The sequence below is a fragment of the Tubulanus polymorphus genome, chromosome 1, assembly GCF_964204645.1.
Source record: "Tubulanus polymorphus chromosome 1, tnTubPoly1.2, whole genome shotgun sequence".
Taxonomy (NCBI): domain Eukaryota; kingdom Metazoa; phylum Nemertea; class Palaeonemertea; order Tubulaniformes; family Tubulanidae; genus Tubulanus; species Tubulanus polymorphus.
This window is the reverse complement of record NC_134025.1, coordinates 10,117,349-10,134,882: the sequence shown is the minus strand read 5'-3', so window position 1 is coordinate 10,134,882 and position 17,534 is coordinate 10,117,349. Positions and strand designations below refer to the sequence as shown.

The following is a 17,534-nucleotide window of genomic DNA, read 5'->3' as shown; positions in this document are numbered from 1 at the left end:
CATTAGACAAAACATATACAACTAATTTATCTAAGAATCAGAGATGAAATTTAATACACAATTCTTTCATTTTGGTACGCTCATAATTCATTTCCAGTGTTCGAATATTTCTATACAGTATCATACATGAATAACTAAAATATGCATATAATATTCTTATTGTGTACGGTACTTGTAAATATAGGTATTCAATGTACATAGGCATGTTTCTTATCAACTACATAACATTGTGATAAATGCATCATGATCATATTTCTCATCATCTTTCCTCACGGAACCATCACTCTCAAACCCAGCAGGCCTATAAACTCTGCCTTATATTCACCCTGCAGCACCAAAAAATGAGTACACCCTATCAGATTTAATTTTTTATATTCTGTCATAGGAATTCTTTTATTCTTAAGTAAATTTACACACGTTATTCAAATTTCAATATATGTACACATAATATACATATATATCTATACATCTGTACACAGAGTGTACAGAATTCTTTACTAATAATAGGTATAATACCTGTATATTTCTAGTAATAATATAATGTAATCATAATCGTTATCGATAAAAGAAGACTGTCACAATATACAGGGTACGAATCATGATAGGACACATATCCTCGATCATACCAGTCTACTACGCCTTATATCGTATAAGTGTGATATGGTATAAAAGATGAATATATCGAAGAGTCTTATTTAGAACAAATGAAACATGGGACCATAAACATTTCTATGATATATGCAATGACAATACACAAGCGTAGTCGACTGTAATGACTTGTAAGTATGAGAAGCGCCTGCTGTCCACATGGGTACTACTGGGTACTACTGGTCTATTCGATAATCTGTTCAAACTGGTTTAATAACAAAAAGTGTTTCAATCCCTTGTGTTTGTCGATGTGAAAAGAAAAAATCCGAAAATCTACACCAGTAACATTTTGCCAGTCCTGGCCCTACCGCTATACGCCGAGTCTACTGTAAACAAGGAACAGTTCTAGGATCTTCGAGCCTTTTTCACTTCAACAATCGGATATCTGTGATTTTAGACGCCAAAATATTTCATACACACGATACTGCAGCGTCAAAAATTAACAAGTGACCATGATGGTTATCAGAAAGGTAGAAGAAAAAACAAATAACACACGCTATATGATTTCAACTATAAAAGGCAGGTTTAAATTCTCAAATATTCATCTGCTGCACAATGTTAAAACCGAATACTTTGAACATCTCATCAATGTGCAATAACCTGGAGTGGATTTTCCTGTAATTGGTATTCAGATGAACAAAATGTAACCCGTCAACTAATGGGCAGTAAATGAAATGCTTACTTATTAATACAAGAAATTATCTCTAACATAAAACAATTTTTTTCACTAACTAAAAAGCCTTTGCAATTATTAAAATAATTTACATTCAAGAAAGATAGTCTTTAACTATTTACAACACCAACTTATTTCATCAAAGTTCCCCCGTCCAATGGTCCCTAAATCAAGTTACAAAATTCGAACTTCAAATTTACAATTTACGTTACAATGATTGTAAATATTGTCAGCAAGAATTTTCTCATTTCTGCCAAATCAAGCAATATAACATTCATATTGCACAATGGTATATATTACAAGACTTAAATTTCATCTCGGTATCAAAATTCAACATTTTAAAAGATAGATGTGCTGCCCAATTTCTCATAAAAGCTAACGTAATCCTATTAATTCTTGTTTCATTTTCTTGTTTTCAATAATAGTATTTTTTTTTAAATAGAAAACTAGCCTTAAAAGTAATTATGTAGAAGTTATCCTATAAAATAAGACAGAGTAAAGGCCCGAACACACTATGCGATTTTATTAGCACAGCGTCTGCGATTACAGATTTCGCAGCAAAATTCGCATAGTGTGTTCGGTCGGCTGCAGGCGATTTTCGCGTGCGATCCGTCGCATGCAAAAATCGCACCGATCAAATATGTTTGATATTTTCGCAGCGAATTTTATCGCAGCGAATATTTTCGCAGTGTGTACTTGAGATACGAATTTCGCCACAAACCACTTGAAATCGAACCAATCAATGACCAGCAACAACAACAACAATTTTAAGTTTCCTGGACGCTGCCATCTATTTGATCACATAACCACGAACTCCGCATGAGGTCACTAACAGCTGATCGCATATGTGTGTCCGCTCCGATCTGTGCGATAAATTCGCTGCGAAATTCGCATAGTGTGTTTGGGGCTTAAATCCTTATAAAACGTTTCAACGAATACGCAATAAAAACCTAAATAACTTTTAAGATTTGTCCTTAAAAAAAAACAAGTGTACAAGTAGCACAGGTGCTTAATCAATATTTCCAATGAGGCATTCTCTTTCATGTTGATGCTGAGGTTGTCATAATTCAAAGTTAAAATATTTTCGGTATGATCATGTAAGGAACGCGTTGACGATAGCGGTCCCACGCGTGTCCGTATTTCTTCTTGTTGAAATGATCGTCCCTGTACGCTCGCGACACGAGTAACATGACGAGATACACGGCGTAAAAGTGCGGCAGCGCAAACTTAAAACCTGCAAAAAAATATGCAACAGATAAATGACAACCTAGAGAAAATTCGAGCAAAACCAAGTGATGTAAGAAAGGCCCTTTGCGATTTTGCTCTCACGGATCAAGGAAACATCTTCTCTATTTTGCGGAAGCTTCCAAACACAGCAATCGAGAAAGCTGAATTTTCTTCTTTTGATGAGCGAAATCAAATTAAAAGCTCTTGATCACCACACAATTGTAACACAGATTCGGGGTTTTGGATTTTTTAAGGTGGAAGGGAAATTCATTTAATCGTCGATTCTATATTCATGACAGGTATGGTCAGTTCAAACAGATGATCCCGAACTCGACCTGCTAAAGATCCGATCAATTAACTCCATCAAATATGTAAGACATAAACAGAAACTGTTTGATTTTATGCGCGATCTAGATGTCTCAAAAAATTTCCCTGACTTTTCCCCAACTTTCAACTTTTTTACAAAAGATTTTTCAAAGAAAAGGAAATTCCCTGAATTTTCCCTGATTTCCAGGTAAGTGGCCACCCTGAATTATCTATGATCACTTCATTTCAAAACTACTCACCACAAGGTATACTCCATGCGATGGCCATAATGATGTCGCCCAAATAGTTCGGGTGTCTGCACAGACCCCACCATCCAGAAACCAATAACCGTTTACCAGCTGAAGTAGGGATACTCTCGAGATCTAAAAATTGGAATGAAGAATTAGATCCTAGTCCGTTAAAAATTACTGGATCGTACAGAAGAGGGCTTCATAATGTTTGAGGAATACTCACGACTGAGAGCTGGGTCGAATGGGTTCTTGCGGAATTCGTTCTTTTGAGAGTTCGACCCACGGAATATGATATAGCCCAAAACTGCAAATGAAGTTACACGAAGTGTACGCTCGAGAAAATAAAGTACAAATATCTACCTAATATCTACCTAGTATCCCCTTGTTAGTACCTAATAGCATCATAGTCTAGTAGCCTAGTGAATCTGTGCAAAATTTTTAATAGATTAACTTTAGTTCATCCCAACTTTATGTTTTCATTTACGTGCGGTAGTAAATTATGTCAGGGTGGAGTTTAGCCAGCAAATCAGATAACACTACTGTTCATCTTTTTAACGCTGTTGTTTTTGTGCTAGAAATATTGACGCCTTCAGCTCTCATAATCTTTATCACAGGACCACCGTCATCGACTGACAACTCGGCTCGGAAGTGAATCGAGAATTACCCAAAAATTCAAGGAAATACAAAGAAGATAGTAGGTACTGGGAGGCAGGGATATGAAAAGGAGAGATAGAAAAAACTAAAAATTGAATAGGACACAAAGCCTCGAGATAAAGTTTCGAAATGAATAGAGAGCCGAATTAACAGCAAATGACCTTTTCCTCAAGTTTATTTTCTCATCATTAGGCATCAAGTACTTCAGCAATATTCTTATCTATTAGAGTAAGCTAATAAGAATTATCTCTTCCGTATGGACAGGCTAGTTGCATTATTATAAGTGTTTTCTAAAAAAAATCCATACATAGCTTCATTACACTTTACTTACGATTCAGAAACGCGATGGCAGCTAGAGCCCAGGTAGGCAACATTTGAGGATGCTCCAGTAAGAATCTAGTTGACAATGTATAAAGGAACGGAACCCAGGCGATATCGCCGAAACACAACATAAATCCGAATCCTTCATGCGTAATATCCATAGTTGTCAATATAGAGTCCTGCAATGCAATAGAATCATGTATTACTGATATATTTCTTTATCTTTTTAATACTTTTTTTCTACAGCAAACAATAAAAAGTTTAAATAGTATAAACCTTTTCTCGGAAGTTAAAATAATCATGAAATTGAAACTAAGAAGGTCGCCTTGGTTCAGACTTAATTACCGGGTATGCGATTTGTAGAGAAATCTACATGTGATTTCAAATATTACCTCAAACCACAAAGCATCCATGACGTATATCAGATGGAAAGCCGACACGAGAAGCAGAGGATAGCTCGGGAATTTGTTGTCCATGCAATCCCTGGCGATGAAACAAAAGTTCAACATCACCCAACCGATCAAACCGGGTCGCAGTTCGCAGAAGAACTTCAAGTCCAGACTGCCAATTCTCGGATTCAATTCATGACCCATGAAGAAATCGTATATCAGATATCCTGGAATGAAATGAAGAGCAATCATCATTTCATTGCACACAATTACACATTGGTTACAATCCCCTGAAATGAGTTTAGCCACCGGTAGCAGTACTACCCAGAATTACAACACAACGGCCTTCACATTTAATACCATTGAAATATTAAGGACCTCACAGAAGCAGCTTGGCAAACACTTTTGAGGAAAACGAATGATTTAGCAATTAGGGCCCCTCGGCAGTAGGGCCTTAATGACTGAGGGAAACTAACAAATCTTAACAGAAAGTTAGTGTAATGACGATAGGTGCTATAACTAATTCTGGGTTCATAGTGTCCATGACCAATCTCATTTAATTTCTTTCAAGGACTTTCTTGACTCCGATTCAAGAACTTATATATAATCGTGATATTTGCGTTGTGCAGAATCATTGCTGTCATTGGAGTTGAGATAAATCATCTGCCTAATGTACTAGATCAAACAATACCATGACCTGATATAATGTACCCCATAGATTATATGTGAACAAAAGCTTCAAATTGTAATCGCGTGGTTAGGCTATGTCATTCCAGGAACATGGCAGTGATTTAAGGATTTTAGAGCCATTCCTTGATACTCAAGGTATTGAATAGACCCATTTCCGTTTTTTTTTCAAACTTTCAACGACCACTATGAACACTGCTAACTTACCTGAGTTGCCTGCAGGGCTCAAGTCAGCGTTACGGGCTCGACGTGCTCTGATATAGAGACACAACGATGCAACGATCGAGAATATGACGGCCGACGTTAGAAGAGCGATGAAATGATCGTACACATAAACTACCGGTTTTTTCATGTAGACCAATCCGGCAAATGCAGCACAGCTTAACAACAAACTGATGAAACCTGCAAAACACAAATATACAGGTTAACTAGTTTTTATAATAATTGGGGGGGTCATACATTTTCAAGACCTCGATCCAAGCATGTATGCACTTCTTAAAATTTGAACTCATAAGTTAACTCTAACAACTATGGAACTGGATCAAGTTGATTTTCATTCATTATGTATGCATTAGTGGAGGAATCAGTGCAATTGCGTACAGTAATGCTCAATGTGTATGAAAAAATGGCCGAAAATTCAAATTTTATGTGTACGTAATAAATGAATGATCCCTTATGCAATAGACTGCACACAAGTCGGATCCTATGAACTCATATAACCGTTTAACTCGGATGTTCGTTGAAATATCTAATGACACTATATATCTGAAATACATCACATCAATCACTCAGATATCACTCAAGTCTGAAACATTTTTACTCAAAAGATCCGACTCTAAGTTTACTGTATAACTCTTTTCAGCGGGCTGCCCTGGAATTATCCTAATAAGATGCTACGATGAAATACATACCATTGCATCGATACGACAATCTGTGACCACTTTTCAGCACGACGCCTTCGACGACGCTACCAATAGGCAGCACAGCTAGCAATACTTGAAACGCCATCCAGCCGAAAAATATCAGAGTCGCGTTGAGATCGAAGTAAGTACTGAGTTTCGAGGGACACTTGGCTAATTTCATCACCGTACAGCTGTCCTAAAACATAATTTGATGAATGACTACTCAAGAAAATCACCAAAATCCCCGAATGCTTACGATAAGACGTCCAAATATCGACTTACTTTTTGACACATGAATGTCAGATAAAACACAGCGACTGGTAGGGACAACGTCATACAGCTTGCGCCGATCCAACCGCCGAAATCAAGTTCTTTCGTTTTACCGACCCGAGCTGTACTATAAGTTGACAGACCCACCTCTTCTAACGTCGGTTTTAGTACATGTATTCCTTCCTCCTCCTAAAAAGAAAATCAACCCCAACAATGCATCATAGGCTTTAACAGAAATTAAGCTCTTCAATTATTCTTTTTTTTGTATTAATCAAAAAATTCAATTGGATTGAGTTTATAGCTCATTTATTATTTCCCTTATCAAGTATTCTACTGAATAATTCAGTGCCTCAGTTTCTGCTGATAACAGTTGGCGTTTGAAGTGTAGTGACTGCAGCAGCGAAAGCCGCGGCAATAATTTACTGAATGACTTTTCTCATTCTTTCTACACTGGATGTTTTTGATGAAACTGAAGTAAATTCTCGACAGCAATATAAGAACCTGTCAATTAGTCAGCAATCAAAAATTGCTTCCAACACCCCAGGATTACCAAGTTGAACATTAGATTTTCACAATCCTCCGGGTACTATTTGATTATGTGCGATCTGACAAACTACCTCAACAAACTTTCCTTGAATTTCCCCGGTGATTTATATATTTTTCTTTCTACAAAATTTCCTGACTTTCCAGGTAAGTGGTTTTTGGCAATACTCACGTCATGTTTAGCCTGAAGTCTGGCCGAGTGACGAGTGGGCGTTTCCGGATGGATATGATTATCTTTATGGTGGTTGTTCTGCTTTTCGGCGGCGGTCGGTGGCTCCTCATCCGCGACTTTCGCCGTCCGTTTACGCGTCGATCGACCTGGCGAGGGCATGGCCGTCGTTTTCGTTTCCCGTGCCGGTGAACGCGATGTCTGTCTTCGACCGCGACTGCGAGAACGCGACCGAGATGTCGACCGCCTCGTTCGACTACGACTCGTGCTGCGTCGTCTCGCCAGAGACTTCTTGAAAGTAGATTCCGCCTGAAACGAGATATATACACCGCAACGTGTAGAGCCAAACTCACTTCACTCCCCTCACTGCTTCTTATGATATTGCATAGGTTTCTTCGCAGTTGTATAGTAGGTTAAAGCTAATCACATTATTAAGCACACACATATGTTAATAATAATCGAGCTAAATTTACGTATCTATCAACGAGCAAATAAAATACTGAAAAAACATACAATATCAATCGAGTTATTTGTTACACGCGTACACTTACACACAGGAATCTGGTTAGCAAAATACTCTCGAATATAGATTTATAACGCTAGTCTACTAACGCTGACAGTTGACGAGCTAATGAAACAAACATAACCAGGGCATAGTACAGGTCAAGAATACCACTTAAATACCACCTATAGTACATTCACAGACAGCAGTAGACAAGGCCGTTATGTCATTAGTGATTTGAAACGTTATGTCATTTAGGGATTTGAAGAGACATTAGCTGTTTTCCAGGTTACCAATATCTATTTCTGGTATTTCTTTTTGTTCACAGGCCCATAACCAAACTCACGGTCAGCCAGTTCAGAACTCCCTAGATTTCAGGGATTGTAAATAAAGAATAATTTCCGAAAAATTAGATTACCAGGTAGGTGTTTTTTTTTGCTTAAACGAGAACAGCAATCATTGTATACAATTACTTATAATCTGCATGTTTTAAATATCTATATTCACGTCAATGAAATACACCAGCCGGTTTAGAGTTTAAGTTCTGAAGACTGACGCCTCATTAAAAATGAATTTGAGTTCAGAGTAAAAAACCTCAGAAATTACATGTATTTGTTCCTAGGAGGGGGAATTGATTTTTTCCAGGGTTTTACTGTTATAGGCGCAGATCCCGCGGGAGACTTACCGGGAGCATAAAGAAATCAAACGGGGCATACTGCCGAAAAAGGTCAAGTTTCCACGCTGAGTGAGCAAGAAAGCTTGGACAGGGGTCAGGAAAATCGAGGAAATTTCCAGGCACTTGTATGAACTTTAAAGAGAAATCAAAAAGCAAAATTGTCCTGGAAAAAATTGCTTTTTTGTTTTGAAAAGGCTACAAAAGGATGCTCATTGTACTCCTGTCTGGATCCCATTCAGGGTCCCTATATGGGTCATACCTGAACAGGACTTTTCAAGGAGTACCTGTATCACTTTCATATCCCAATTAATGTAGACACTCCTAAATCAGTACTGTTTACCTAAGTGATTTTTGTTAACAAATTAATAAACTGAGTTTCTAATTTGGTAACCACCCCATTTGATTTATATAAATGGACTCAGTTCAGCGCACAACTACTAACATTTCCAGTTGCCTATTTCTCAATGTTGAAGGAGTTTTAGGCATACTGGTAAAAATAAAGGAGTTTCAAGCACCTTTAAAAGCATTTTCTGTTGAGGAGTTTTTAAGGAATCATTGGGACACTACAACCTTAGACTTCCGCATTACCAATGAACTGAGCATTCCAAGCTGGCTGCAGCAGTTAAAACCCGACACATCGACCACGCTCAGTTTATTAGATTACGACGACATTTACCTTGACGAGTTGCGGTTCGACTTCGTATTCTACGTTATCGCACAGAACAACGTAATCTTCGTCGTTACAATAACCAACGATGACACCGGGGAACCACAGATTCCCGCTGCCCTTCCATCGCATGTAAACGTTGTCGCCGATATCGTACTGCCGCGGCGCGACGTGAATAGTCTTTCGTTTCATTTTCATCATTGAATTTGATCAATTTCCGAGCAGCCGTGTACATATACGGATCGATGCCGATTACTGGAAATCGAGAAAGGCCTATTCACACATAGTCGATTTTCTCTGTCACTCGCACACAATCATCTTTAGGAGCTTCAACAGGGTCCGATCTAAGCGTTTGTCCGAGTGCCAGGGACAAGTATATTCTATAATTTGTTTCTAACGCGTTTCTATGCAAAATGTTTTTTGGGCAAGTACCGATTTGCTTGCAACACTGGCAGGCGGCTTTTATGGCTTAGATCATACCCTGTTCAAGGCGGCCAGATAGATTTAAAGGATATTCTGCAGGATTTAAAAGCACTGATATTTCTATTCTTATGCAAGCGGGGGTTAGAATTTGAGAAGAATTAAGCATCGATGACCCCTTTCTTATTTCTCATGCCGCCTGCACATATGGATTTTTGCTTGGGTTTTCCTCAAAACCTGTGACTCGGGCCGCCTTAACAAATGTGTTTGGTCGTGCACATTATAAAGCAAAATTCAACCGTAAATGCAGACCCAATGTGCATTCACATAAAGACAGAATGAAGAAATAAGAATCTTGAATGTATAGTCAACTGCCATTCATTAGCCAACCTTGAGTCGGAATGTTTAACTCATTGCCAATTAAAATGATGTTCAAGTTATTCACCACTCTCGAGACATTGTGGTCCTAACAGTGGCAGCAAATAAACTAAGAGTTGACTATACGTATAAGTACTCCAGCAAGCCTAGTGCACCAAGTCCTGCAAACACAGTAACAACAACTTTCCTTTATAGCATCTCCTCATTATAGCTTTTGTAGGCTAGGCTATTGTAAATATATCTCCTCATCCCAAAAAGTAACCCGTTGCTACATAGGCCTGCTTGAATCTTACAAAACCTAATACCATTAGAGCACGCGACAACGAACAAAGCACCACACGTATTATAATGTTTACGGCATATGATATTATACAAAAAAAAACTTTCACTCAAAAATCTTGCTGTAATCGGATTTACTACTAACCTGCGCGTCAGACATTTCTTTTAAAAGTAAATTCCAACTGAAACAAAAAATTTTTATTACACTTCAATCGTACATGGCATTAAGTATCGGAAATGCAGGTCAATGATACCGGAATCATAAGGCAGGTTTCGGTTGGACACTACCAATTCTGGAATTCTTTTCTGGGGCCAGCAGAATATAGAATACCTCGATCCAGAATAATATAAACTGTACAGGCCTATCTGAAGGCCCGGTAAAGACTTGATTTACAAAATAGGTATTCCTAAAGTGGGCATAAACTAACCACTACAAAACTGATTTATCAATGTTTAGGGTTAGTAGCAGTAGTAAAGATAAATTCAACGTTGCAACCATACCCTCATCATCAGGATTTTGTCAACAGAAATTATGTTATGCCCTTGTCCTCTGTTCATAATTTCTGCAATGTATTTCTACTTGGATTTATTTAAGCAGCCATAGGCCTTAGGCTATCATTTCAAACCAACTTTTCAAAAAACCAAGTTTTTTCATACTATCATTCATAGGCTAAGCTTGCTTTTCTTTTCTGTATCAACGACAACTTGGCCAAAAAGACTTCAGGCATGGTAATTCAACTTAGTCAATGCCAATTAATTGAACTTAGTCAATGCCAATAGAGTGATTAGTCTAACAAACCAGTTTGCAAACAACTCATGAGAAAAAGTAAACAAAGGCACATGTCATTGTTTTGATTCAACCGCTTGTCGTGAAAGGTTCGATTCGACCAGAGGGGACAGATCCGAGAGAAAGAAGCAACACGTCTGGTTACTACGAAACCTTGGAAGTGACTGATTTTATTTTCACATAGATGGAGAATAAACATAAACAAGATGTCATCCACAGTAAATATATAAACACAAACCAGATGAGCGGCTTAGTAACCGAACTTTCGAAACACTCCCGGCGGCGGGAAGAAAAGATAGGATGTATAATCAATTAGGAATACCTATGAGGTTAATAAGCCTACGTAAAAAATGAGAAATTAATCAATTTCCAATTTCATATCAGAATCACTAAATCTTCGATACATTAAGTTTGCATTACTCTTAATCTTCATTTAACACAAAACTGAGATTGCTTTGACATTAAACATTGACATTAAGCTTTGACGTTAAACTTTGACATTGCGTTGTGTCTCAACTAAAATATAGGTGTATACATGATAACTAGGATATTGTATAGCATTATTATGAGATAACAGATTACAATATTGATTGACGTATTCTTGAAATTAAAAACATGTGAATATCAGATATAAAAAGAACATTTACTCCGATATATATTCAGGTATATAATAGAAAGGAAATTACATAGTATTTCAACATTAATACAATTTGTGCTTGAATGTATACATACATGATTTTCACTGTTAAGATTCAACTTACATTTCAATTAACATTAAATTTTACATATATACTATGGTGATCGTCATTTACACATTTTAATAATTGAAAAACATAGAAGAACATGTTCTTAACATTATAAATCTTCAAAAATGAAATTAACTCATATTAAGAAACATTATGAACATAAGTTTGAATTATACTCTGATTAGGCTGAACCTGTGCATTAGTCGACCAGTTTGTCACACCAGTTTTTTATTTTATTTCTAGCGTTCAATGCTGCATTTCGTTTTATTTTCATTGGGGGTTGAATATTACTAATTAGAGGCGATGATTCATCATTCATTTTCTCGCCACTATCAGAATTAATTTCTAAGGGGTATAATTTTTTAAGGGGTCTATTCGTAATCCCGCTTTTAGTACGAATTACCGCGGATCTCACAAGACCGTCGTTGCCCTTGTTCAGACCTTCAATGATAGCGAGTTGCCAAAAGATTCTCTTTTTTGAGTCATCATGAACGATCACTATATCGCCTATTTTGACATGATTTTCCGTAATGCCACCCCGCTTTAGCGTCTGACAGTGGTTTTCCCTTAAGGTTGGCAAATATTCATTTCGCCACCGTATCCAGTAATCTTGGAAAAGACTGTCTAAGTATTTCATGCGTTTCTTCGCGTCGGAGAAACCGATGGGCGGTAAGTTAAAATTCGGATCAATTAGTTCGTTTTCTTCAACTACCGGTTGAGGTAACAGAGTAATCATTCTCCCACAAATTAAATGTGATGGAGTTAAGGGAATGATCTCATCGTCATCATTTGTCATGTACGTTAGAGGACGATCGTTTATTGTAGCCTCTATTTCAGTAATTAGAGTCGACAATTCGTCCAAGGTAATACACGCTCGACCAACTACTTTTTTCAAAGTGTTTTTTGTTATACCGACTAATCTTTCATAAAATCCGCCAAACCATGGCGCGCGTTTCGGTATAAATGTCCAAGTAACAAGTTTGTTAGACAGAAAGTTTCTGACTTTTGTTGATTTGAATATTTCTTTGATATCGTTTTCTGCAGACAAAAATGTTGAACCATTATCAGAGATCAATTGACTTGGCAACGACCTCCTGCTGGCAAATCTGCGAAATGCTCTCATAAAGGAAGCAGGCGTCAGATCAGTGACTATTTCCAGATGTATTGCCCTGGAAACGGCGCATGTAAATAGACATATGTATGCCTTGTTCTGTTTTGAGTGTTTCGTGCGATAATATAAATGGCCAGTGAAATCAACGCCTGTGATGGTAAAGGGTGGAGCTTCTTTTAGTCTACAGGCAGGTAACGGAGGCGTGATTGGCGCACGATATGATTTACCATCATGTCTAATGCAAACTGAGCATTTTCTAATAATTGGGCTAACTATTTGCCTAATTCTTGGTATCCAATATGATTGACGTATGTAACACAAAGTTGATTGTAACCCACTGTGTAGAACCATTTTATGGGCGTCACTAATTACTAATTTTGTGTATGGGTGCTTCGATGGCAATAATATTGGGTACTTAGCGTTGTAGTTAAGATTCGCGTTTTGAAAACGACCGCCACATCTAATTAAACCCTCTTTATCAGTGAATAGGTTTAATTGTTTAGTCAATTGGGTACCTCGTCCCCCTTTCTGAATACATTTAATTTCATTTGAAAATTCGTCATCTTGCAAAGAGCGAACCCACGTAGTACGAGCCAAACGTATTTCTGGCACGGTAATATGATTATGTCTAGGTTGACATGTCTTCTTCATAATAGAAATAAAGCGTAGTACACATGCTGTGACTCGAAGTAATTTATGCAGCGAATTGAATTGCTCGACATCTATTACTTTTTGTATTCCAGACGGTTCTGATGGAGTTGCGGTAGTTGATAGAACTGAGATAGAATTAGTACTAGCTAATTCTGCACACTGTTGAGAGTGCGATTCAGAATTATTTACTGAACAATATAGTACAGTTGAATTATTCAATCGATCAATTGGCCAATCGCCATTAGGCAGCCAAGTTGGTCCAAACCACCATAATCTACTATTATCCAAGTCTTGGGTATTGATGCCCCGAGTCAAGAGATCAGCAGGGTTGTCCTTTGTAGGACAATAATTGATTATGTCAAATTTGACAGACCGAATTTCACGGACTCTGTTTTCGACGAATGTGGGTAATTTCTTCTCACTCCGAATCCAATGTATTGTGATCTGACTATCGGACCAAAGAACACATTTTGTTAAACTTAAATTTGACTTGTCGAATGCATCACGGATAAATTTCGCGAGCCGTGCAGCGATCAGTGCTGCCAATAATTCAAGTCTAGGGATAGTAACCTCTTTTAATGGTTTAACCCGTGATTTTGCCATGATGATTGAAGTCGATTTGTCAGTTTTCAGATAAGCTACAGCCCCATAAGCATTGGGACTGGCATCAGCAAAAATGTGTAGTTCACATTCACTAGTCGGTTGACCAAAATATGGTCTTTGTATAGCTGTATGTTGACAGGCGTATAACTGCTGATGTATTTCAAACCAGAGTGATGATAATTCATCAGATAAGGGTTCATCCCAAGTTTGTTTAGATTGCCACAATTTCTGGATAAACATTTTAGCTTGAATATGCACAGGCGAGAGGAGACCAAGGGGGTCAAATAGTGACGCTGTTACGCTCACAACTTCCCGCTTAGATACCACAGACTGAGTGCACATAGCTGGGTCTTTTATGGCCTTTGAAAACTGAAGAGTATCACTAATCGTATCCCATTGTAACCCTACGACATTGACGATTTCATTATTCTCACCCATTGCCTGTTGTTTTATCAACGATCTTAGTTCTGGGTCGTTTGTAGCCCATGATCTCAAAATAAATCCACCCCTGCTCATAGTATTCGTGGCTTCTTCAAAATATTCAATTGCTTTTTTAGCGTTATGAGAGCCACTGAGAACGTTATCAACGTATATGTTTGATTGCATATCGATTGAGATTTCTGTATTTTCGGACTGTAGATGCGTTTTCACTACAGAATTTAAGATGAATGGTGAGCTAGTGGACCCGAAAAGTACTGATTTGAAACGATAGACCTTGAAGGGACTATCGGGATCCGTAGGATCTGATAGCCATAGAAATTTTGTGAAATTTCTATCGTTTTCACCGAGTTTTACATTTAAAAATGCCTTTTCAATATCACTTGTAAATGCGACGTTATTCGTGCGAAAGCGGATTAATATCTGCACAAGATCATTTATTAATGAAGGACCGCTTTCCAGACAGTCGTTCAAACTAGGATTATCCCCTTGTTTACAACTACAATCATAAACAATTCTAATCGGTGTTGTGATTGATTCCTTTTTAACCGAGTGGTGGGGTATGTAATGGCCCTGGCTCTTGTCATCATTTTCTACTATCTCAATAAATTCGCGTGAAAGTTGCTCTGCTATTATCGCATTATATTTCTGCCTCAGTTCTGGAGACAAGCGTTTAACCATAGATCTAGTTCTAGCGGTACAAATATCAAAATTGGTAGGGAGCGGTGGATAATCTTCTTTCCAAGGTAAATTCGCTATATATTTACCACTGGTATCGCGTTTAAGGTAATTGTCTCGATACGTTTCAAAATTCATTGTTTCAGATTTAATCGTTTCCTTGATGCCAATTACTTCAAGATCCCAGTAGTTAGATAATTTTGAGAATTCATCGTTTGAATGTATAGTATTCAAAAGACAGGTAGTATGGAGTACCGATGTATTCGCATTCAAATTGATGGGTCCTGATAGAAGGAACCCGAGTTTGGAACTGACAGCTGTCGGGCCAGCTCCTCTAACCACTTCATTCTCTACGATCGACCAGTAATAATCAGCACCGATTAATAGATTAATTTCACAATTGCTGGTGTTGACGTACGGTGCTAATGGTAAATTTCGAAGGTACGGGTGATTTGTCACAGCAAGTTTTACATTGTTCTGAATTGGTGGACATATTTCCGGTACAACTAATGCACGTAAACCAATTTCGCCTTTACGCGTACGAAGTTTTAAATCTATACTCCGTAGAGTACGTGCCCCAGGCGAATTGTCACCAAAGGTGGAAATATTTACATCTTGCTTTTCAAATTTGTCCAATCGGACACCTAATTCATTTACCGACTTTTTAGTGATGAATGAGCACTGCGCTCCTTCGTCAAACAAGATATTTACCGTGGTCGAATTCGAACCATAATTTATTTGACCAATAGCCGATTTCAAGAGAACAGGACTTGAAGTTGGAGCTATATTGACATGAATATTTTTTGATTCAATATGCGTATCAGTATTTCGATCTATATGAATAGCAGTGTGGTGTTTGCCTTTGCAAACCTTACAACGATATTTCGATTGGCAAGCTGTTACCATGTGATTGCCAAAACAGTTATAACACTTACGATTTGCCTTTATGATGTCTTGTCGCTTTTTTGGGTTAACGATTATATCGCATGAGAACGCCGTATGTGGACCCTTGCAGAACGCGCAACTGTTGTTTTTCGAGGCCGGATTTTTCCTCGTTTTAGTGCTTATATGAAGAGCGGATAATTTTTCATTATCGAAGTTGACGCAGCTCGCTCCTGCCTGTGTAGCTTGTATTTCCTTTCGGATCGCGTCGCGTAGTTCTTTAAGTGTCCAGGCGCGGTCTCCGTGCTCCCGTGAAATTTGTGTTTTGACGGGACTCGGTAGCTTATCGAAGACTACCGGAACGAGTATGTCACCGAACGCATCTTCCGATTTCCCGAGCGCGCGCAATCCTCGAATATATGTTTCCAAAGAATCGTAAAATTCGCGTAGACTCTCGTGATCCTGCGGTGGCTGCAAATCTAATAAAGCTCTGATGTACGCGTTCACGATCTTGTGAGGTTGACCGTATCTTTCTACTAAGATCGTCAGAGCTTCTTTGTAGTTAGCGCTAGTTATTTGCAGACCTTCTATGGTACGCGCTGCTTCGTCAGTGAGTTGTGCAACCAAATATTGAAACTTCTGGATATCGTCCAAATGCGGATCGCTATCGACGGCTGAGATGAAATTATCGTAGAAAGTAGACCATTTCAAAATGTCACCATCGAAATTTGGGAGAGCCAATTTTGGTAGATTGACTTTTTTACTGCCGGTTGAGGTAGTACTGCTTCGATTGATGGTACTTACAGATTCGTTTAGCGATTGTGGTTTTGGTATCTTCGCTAGTAGATTATCCAAGTTCAGTTTGAATCGACCGAGTTTGATTTGTATCTCAGTGAGATAATCATCTGATTCAACTATAGTGTTAGTTAACTCGGTTTCATCAGCGATTTCATCCATTAATTGTTGGTCTAATTGTCGTAAATATTCGAATTTTGTGAACAGCGCGTCGATTAAAGTGGAGAACGGTTGAACAGTTTCCAGAGTTCTTGAACTTTCATCGACGAGTAGAATCTCTGCTAGTTTTTCTTCCGTTTTTCCGAAAATCTTCGTCATTTGGCCCCGTTGGGCCCTTCTGATTGCCGTTAGCCTTCCTTCTGACCCCATCCTGGTCACGGCACCAAAATGTCGTGAAAGGTTCGATTCGACCAGAGGGGACAGATCCGAGAGAAAGAAGCAACACGTCTGGTTACTACGAAACCTTGGAAGTGACTGATTTTATTTTCACATAGATGGAGAATAAACATAAACAAGATGTCATCCACAGTAAATATATAAACACAAACCAGATGAGCGGCTTAGTAACCGAACTTTCGAAACACCGCTTAAAAATCGCCCTTCACCTTCTTCCAATACATCAACAAAAGAGCCAAGAAGGGTTAATCAACATGGCGGACAAAGAAATCCAGAACATTAGAAGATTTTAACGTCGAGTTGCCAATCAATTATGGCTTGAATACCAAAAATAACGATATCAAATAATTCTTCGATTATAATCGAAATCAATGCATACCTTTGAGTCGCTTTCCGGGGCTGGTTTCAGTCACAATTTTACAATTTCAGACCGGAAAACACGAGCGCGTTGTGTATGTTGTGTGTACTCGCCAACCGACGCTTGG

At 38.2% G+C, this 17,534-nt stretch overlaps 2 protein-coding genes across 3 annotated transcripts; both read right to left on the bottom strand.

The window, feature by feature from the left end:
• Nucleotides 1-65: 65 nt before the first annotated feature.
• LOC141913857 (delta(14)-sterol reductase TM7SF2-like) lies at nt 66-17,519 on the bottom strand. 2 transcript variants are annotated; one of them, XM_074805025.1, is made up of 11 exons: nt 17,429-17,519; nt 10,108-10,144; nt 7,044-7,349; nt 6,341-6,517; nt 6,068-6,254; nt 5,364-5,558; nt 4,473-4,696; nt 4,091-4,259; nt 3,329-3,409; nt 3,115-3,237; nt 66-2,555 (listed from the first exon to the last, which is right to left on the bottom strand). In XM_074805025.1, the coding sequence occupies exons 2-11, from the start codon at nt 10,120-10,122 to the stop codon at nt 2,395-2,397; spliced, it is 1,638 nt and encodes a 545-aa protein (XP_074661126.1). In that variant the 5' UTR covers nt 10,123-10,144; nt 17,429-17,519; the 3' UTR covers nt 66-2,394. The 2 variants fall into 2 exon arrangements, with proteins under 2 accessions (XP_074661126.1, XP_074661133.1); XM_074805032.1 differs by lacking the exon at nt 10,108-10,144 and having other exon boundaries at nt 17,429-17,513.
• Nucleotides 14,792-16,971, bottom strand: LOC141901271 (uncharacterized). The gene is made up of 2 exons (XM_074788453.1): nt 15,292-16,971; nt 14,792-14,797 (listed from the first exon to the last, which is right to left on the bottom strand). The coding sequence occupies exons 1-2, from the start codon at nt 16,969-16,971 to the stop codon at nt 14,792-14,794; spliced, it is 1,686 nt and encodes a 561-aa protein (XP_074644554.1).
• Nucleotides 17,520-17,534: the final 15 nt, after the last annotated feature.

Excerpts from the sequence above, each read along its gene's own strand:
- LOC141901271 (XM_074788453.1), bottom strand. The coding sequence starts at position 16,971 with ATGACGAAGATTTTCGGAAAAACGGAAGAAAAACTAGCAGAGATTCTA.
- LOC141913857 (XM_074805025.1), bottom strand. Across the intron at positions 6,255-6,340 it reads TGACATTCATGTGTCAAAAA|GACAGCTGTACGGTGATGAA; the intron begins GTAAGTCGATAT and ends ATTATGTTTTAG. Across the intron at positions 4,697-5,363 it reads GAGCCCTGCAGGCAACTCAG|GATATCTGATATACGATTTC; the intron begins GTAAGTTAGCAG and ends ATTTCATTCCAG.